Source organism: Chamaea fasciata, unplaced genomic scaffold (assembly GCF_029207755.1).
Source record: "Chamaea fasciata isolate MVZ Bird 193981 ecotype frontalis unplaced genomic scaffold, bChaFas1.0.hap1 SCAF_5, whole genome shotgun sequence".
NCBI lineage: Eukaryota > Metazoa > Chordata > Aves > Passeriformes > Sylviidae > Chamaea > Chamaea fasciata.
In genome coordinates, this window is record NW_027094090.1 from 63238593 (window position 1) to 63244548 (window position 5956).

At 48.1% G+C, this 5956-nt stretch overlaps 1 protein-coding gene across 1 annotated transcript; it reads right to left on the reverse strand.

The window, feature by feature from the left end:
- Positions 1 to 472: 472 nt before the first annotated feature.
- Positions 473 to 4386, reverse strand: MB (myoglobin). Its single transcript, XM_066184015.1, has 3 exons — positions 4219 to 4386; positions 2000 to 2222; positions 473 to 1306 (listed from the first exon to the last, which is right to left on the reverse strand). Exons 1-3 carry the CDS (start codon positions 4311 to 4313, stop codon positions 1160 to 1162), a joined length of 465 nt encoding a protein of 154 aa, XP_066040112.1. The 5' UTR covers positions 4314 to 4386; the 3' UTR covers positions 473 to 1159.
- Between the last annotated feature and the right edge of the window lie 1570 nt (positions 4387 to 5956).

Consider the following 5956-nt stretch of genomic DNA (forward strand, 5'->3'; position numbering starts at 1 on the left):
AAAGACCAGAGTTTGGTTCTTTAGAGCCTACGCTGCCATTGCAGCCTTCCACCTGAGCTGATCATTCCTCCTTTCCAGTGCCTGGAGAGAGCAATGCCCTGCATTGCTGCTGGGACCCAAGGCTGTTTGCACATGCCACCTCCCCATAAATGGACAAGGGACCTTCCCTCACCACACTCCCCCAGCACAGCAGTGGCCACGACCTTTAGTCAGAGAGCACATCTATCAGCTCCAAAGCACTGAGCTGAGGCTGCTGTCTTGTGCTGTGAGGTCTGGTAATCAGGTCATGTCCCCATGGTGACATCTGAGTGCCCCGAATCCCTGGCTAAGACAGATGCCATGTGCTGCTCAGGTCAAGGACTGACCTGAGGGTTGCTCTGCAGCCAGATATGTATGCAAAACACCTTTCCATTTTCTCCGTCTCCCCTAGTTCTCACTGGGGTGCTTGTACAGCCAGGAGCAAACACACAACTCTGGTGCAGGGATTTTTATTTTCTGAGAAACACATATTTCAGTGCAAGAGACCTTCAGATGCATAGTGGCAGCCGCTAGAAGCCCACAGATCACAGGGAGTACTGCTCTTTATAGTTTTGCTAATGCAAGTTTAACAACTAAACCTCCAGAGCTGGCAGGCACTGGAGACTGACTGGCTGCATTCACCCCCACAAAGCAAGGTAACACTGTGCTGGAAGCTCTCTATAGTAACCTGCTAACAGTCTCACCTGTGGGAGGAATGGGATGCTGTGTCCCTGCTTCCCATTCTCACATCTCTCATTTGAGTCATTCCTTCACTCATTCACCACACTCAACACTTCCCTTGATCCTCCACATCCCTTCATCTTTGGCCATGCCATTTGCCTCTCAGATGGAACTGAGTTTCAGGGAGAGAGATAGAAAGGCGATAAGAAAGGCTGAAGCTCACAGATAACCCCTAATGTTATTTTTCCTAAGAAAGCAGAATATTTCATTTGTATATATGAAGCCAGGAAACAACAGTTTATCATGGTTATCGCTCTGAGTGCCTCTGTGCTGCCTGGAGTGACTCTTGGCCTCTCATCAAAGCTTTCCCACACATGGCCAATTGTGAGATGTCCGAAATAGCGCTGGGGAAAGATGCGTGGCCAGGCCCTCCATCGTGGTGTTCCTTTGTGCGTATGTGCTAACCCTGGAAACCGAACTCCTTGTACTTGCTGGCCATATCATTTCGGAACAGCTCCAGAGCCTTCTTCATTGCAGCCTGGGAATCAGCCCCAAAGTCTGCAGCGTGTTTTTCGGCAATGACCTTGATAATGATTTCTGAAATGAACTGAGAGGAAGGAAAGAGAGAAAGAAAAGCTGAAGGGACACTCAAGGTTTATTTTCAGAAAAGCCAGACTAAGAAATAGGTTGCAGAGCCTGGAAATATCTCTGAGCTAATTCAGTAGGCCTTCCTGCAGCCTCTGGAGAGACACTGAGGTCTAATGTGTAAGGAGCCTGGGCTAGGCAGAAGCACTGGGCTCTATTCCTAGCTCTGACACTGATCTGCTTCATGACCTTGAGTAGACCATGGCCCTTTCCACTTTTTGTCTGCCTCATCCATTAAGACTGCAAATTCATACCCTGTGTTTCTATAACACTTAGTTTTATGGGTCTTGGTCTCCAATGGATCCTCCAGGGTTTACTCTAAAATTGTATGTCCCTTGTGTCCGGTCACTGACAGTCCTTATGTAATACAGTTTCCCAGGCATGCGTAGGCTGCATGGGCTGGTTTATTGTTGTCAAGGTTGGTCACACTGTGTCTGGTGGTTGGAATGCGAAATCTAAACTTGGATATTCGTATACCATTTGCACACCGTGAGCCCTTTCGGTGTCTCCTGCTTGTACACACAGATCTTGGACTTGAGGGAGAGCTCACAGAAGTCCAACTAGTCATCAGTAAATGAAAGCCCAACTCTCACACAGCTGTCTTGCACACATTCATTACATATCAGACACTGAGACTCCCTGCCCTTTTCCATACCTCCAGATATTTGACAGGGATTTTGTGCTTGGTTGCATGGGTCTGAGCCAGGGGCTTCAACTCGGCCTCATGATTACCCTTCGCCTTCAGGATTTTGCCCAGCTGGGTAAGAACAGTAGCTCCATGTTTCTTCAGATCTTCAGAGCCCTTCATCGCATCAGGGGTCTTCAGGCCTTTGAACTTTTCAAAACGATCAAGGGTCTCAGGATGGTCCTGAAAGAGTCTGTGGGCAAAAGCAGAGTGACTTTGGAGAGGAGAAGATCCTGACATACCTTCCTTTGAATATTCAATCGACTTTAATCCCATCTTCTTACCCATTTCCTAAGATGATCACCACTGTCTATTTACATTCCCTCCGGTCATGAAAGAGACACTGCCCTAAACACGTCCAACTGGAGCAACAGAGGAAGTGCCTGTATTTTTTCCATATAGTTCTGATAACTCTTTGGCACCCATCCACTGGATTATGTCAATGGTTTTAAGGCAGAGTCAAGAGCCAAGGCTAGTCATGATACTGAGAGGAGAGTTCTGTATTCATGTCAAAATAAGCAAACAAAAAGCAAAAGTTTGCAAAAGCAAACAAAGCCGCCTGTCTTCATAAATTTACTGCTGCTAGGGAGCCAACCTATAGACCCCTCCCTCCCACAAAAACTCTCTTATCAGCCCATGATTTGTTGGCCAGGAAACGAGAGCAAGAGCTTCCCATAGCAAAAAAAAAAAGAAAAAAAGAAAAAAAGAGCAGCCCCCAGCCTCAGGTCCCTTATATCTGGAGGTTGTGTGTTCTTGAATGTCATCTGGATGGGAGAGTTTACTGTGCCCCCAAAACCCTATGATTGCAGACATGGAGGAATTTGGTTCCTGACCTTTTTCCCCCACCCTCTTTCCCTTGCCTCTCTCCTTGGAGATCTGGGCTGGCAGAGGAGCACAAAGTCACAGGGTGATATTTATTTACTTATTTAATGCCATGCTCTACTCAGTGATACTTGAGAGAAAAATGGTATTACTTTTCCATTTGGAACTGCTTTTACTAGCATGTGGCAAATTCAGAGCCAATGTAGCCACCTCAGAGACGGATGGGTGAGGATGGCTCAAGTTCCTGCTACCCTTTCAGCATGCCTGCTCTGGACCACAAGAGGGGAAATCCATCACACTTCCACCCACTTCATTCCCACTCAGTTCCCTTCCCTTCAAATGCAGCTGATCTAGGACATGATAAAGCAGGTAAGGAAAACAGCCTCCTGCTTTGGCTTATCTTTGAAAAACATTTTTCAAAGCTTTGCAGTAGGTACGCCTGGATGTGTGGGCTCCTTGCCTTAGCCATACTTAAGGTAGAAAATCCCAAGTAGGTGCCAGATCCCCACTACTCAGTGTCTGTACCCTTCCAGCACATTTGGATGTGCACAGTCTGAGAGGAGAGCTGAAGAGAATTTCCTAAAAGTCTGCATCCTCTCTGGTCTTAAGGGACAACCTAGGCTCCAGTGTCCACCTAATGTTCTTTCCCACTTTGCAGTATCTGGGTTGCTTACCACTCTGAGTGCCAGGATCACAAGGACAGCATGGAGGATGGGATCCTCTCAGTTGGAGACCTTATGAGCACTTCTGACATCAGAATAATGGAGGAGGGAAGTAAGGGGAAGGATGTGCCTCATTTCATACTCAGACCTCAAATTCATCATGAGGTAGTGGACAAGTGTTATCACACACATTTCTGGTCAAAAAGCAGGATGGGCAGGGCTCTGCCAGGTGAGACTAAGGTGGGGAGAGGGAAACACTCAGGTACTTTGCAGCTAATTTTACTGAAGTAGATTCCAAGAAAACTGCTACAGAGGTGATGTTCCTCTCCTTGCATTCCTTCTCTGCCTCCCCACATCCTTTCTGCAGAGCATCTGAAGCCCCATGACACACACTTCACTCCAGCATTCCTCACTGTAGTGCTTGGGAAGTGAGGATCCAAAGCAGAGCTTGGCCACCAGAGGCAGAGAGACAAAGCACAGCCGTGTGTTAAAAGCAGCACTAGTCTGCTCCTGCACCCATAGAGAGATGGAGAGACAGAAGTACAGCCTCTTTACACAGTGGGTAACTTTTAACCCAGAAAATAGCAATGGAAAAACCTCCATCCTACAAGAAAGAAAACACCTTATTGAAATAACAACACTGACAAGCATGTCTCTCATCAAAAGCTGTCAGCTTTACTCTTAGAAGTGAAGTTCCTTGCCTACCTCATTAAAATTTCATGGCCATGGCCAGCGAGGTCAGACTCCACCTTTCCCCAGACGGTCAGGACTTGCTGCCATTCCTGGTCACTGAGCCCCATGGTTCACCAAAGACAGGTCCCGAGTACTTCCTGCAGCCTTGCCTTTCCCCAAAGGGTAGCTGGAGAGTTCACCCAGGGGATTTATAGCCCCTGCCCACAAACCTACACCTGTCAATCATCAGCTGGACTTCTTGCTCTCTTTCAGGCTTGTCTAACCTAATCAGCCTCCCTGCTTTTTCCTAGGAAGCTATTTTGGGTCAGGTACTATTGTGGGTGCCACTGATGGCATCATTTCTGCTTTTCGTATTGGACTGGCACATGTCCCACTCTAGACAGAAAGGGCACTGCCGGAATGCTGTGCTGGGAGCCTGTCCCAGGTTCCTAAGGACCCAGAGACAGTGTCAAGCTTTATAGCAGGAGATTCCTGAAGAGCAGAGTCATCTGCAAGACCACCCTGCCTCCCTCTCCCCTGGTCTGCCAAGGGCAGGCAGGAGGAAAGGCCAGGACAGCGAGTAGCATTGACTCCATCACTCCAAAGGCCTTTCCTTTCCCATAATGATCTCACCATCCTTTTCTCCTGGGGTAACACACAGCTTGTGACATGCCCTTAAGAGATAACTATATTCAAAGCAGCCCAGTCATTTCCCCACCTGCTGCAGGAGGAATGAAGGGATAAAAGCTGTATGGAGCCAGTTCCCCCATACCTGCCTGCCAGAATCCTGCTACCTGCTCTTCTAGGAAACACCTAGGATTAGCTGATGGCTGAGTCTGAATATTGGAGCCAAGAGTTGTACAACTGAGCCAGAAAGGTAATTTGCAGCAGACCAGAGACTCAAGGACATAGCAAAGCTACATTCAACACCCACCCAGCCAGCAGTTCTGGTCTCTGGCTACTTCTGTCAAATTTCAGTGTTGGAAGGAAAAGCCACTGAGCTAACAAACCATGTGGATATGCTTTGGGAGGGCTCCCAGACTGTCTCCTACCTCCCTGTCAGGACTGGTAATGGCCCGGCACACCAATGGGGTGAGTGGTCCCTTCCAGGGGTTGCTGCAGGCAGAGCACAGCCTGATAACAAAGCCCAGCCAGTACTGCTGTCCCCAACCATGCACCTCTTTTCCAAGGAGAAAGCAGGCAAGAAATATCATAGGCTGAAGACACCTGCTTTGGATTTCAGGAGCAGAGCATTCAACCCCACGGTCTCTCCCAGTGCTGCAGGACCTGGGCTGCATCAGTGCCTCTGCACCCTTCCACTCCCTACAGGTTCCCTGCTCCAGCCTTGCAAGTGGGAGAAGTGCCCACATACAGTGGTAATTGGGCAGCAAGGGTGATGGAGGCACAGAGCCTCACATCCATTAGAAACACAGAGGTTTAAAGGGAATGCTGTGGGTAAGAAGGGTGGCAAAAGCCCAGTGGAGGTGGAAGCTGGCATCGAAGCCTCAAGGTAAGGACATTTTGGCTGTTACATGTTGCAAGTTTATGTCAGCCAGGTCAACTTGAGACTCTGAAATCCTCCCCTTCCATCTCCTCTGTGCACCAGTTTGCTTCACATCCAAAAATCTACATCCAACACTTCAATTTCAAGATTTCATTCTGGTTTACCTATGCAAACACCAGGTCACTACCAACTACCCAAACTAAGCTAAACTGATGGAATAGAAGTTAGTGCTTCAATTCATTCCTTGTGCAATTCTCCACAGCACAG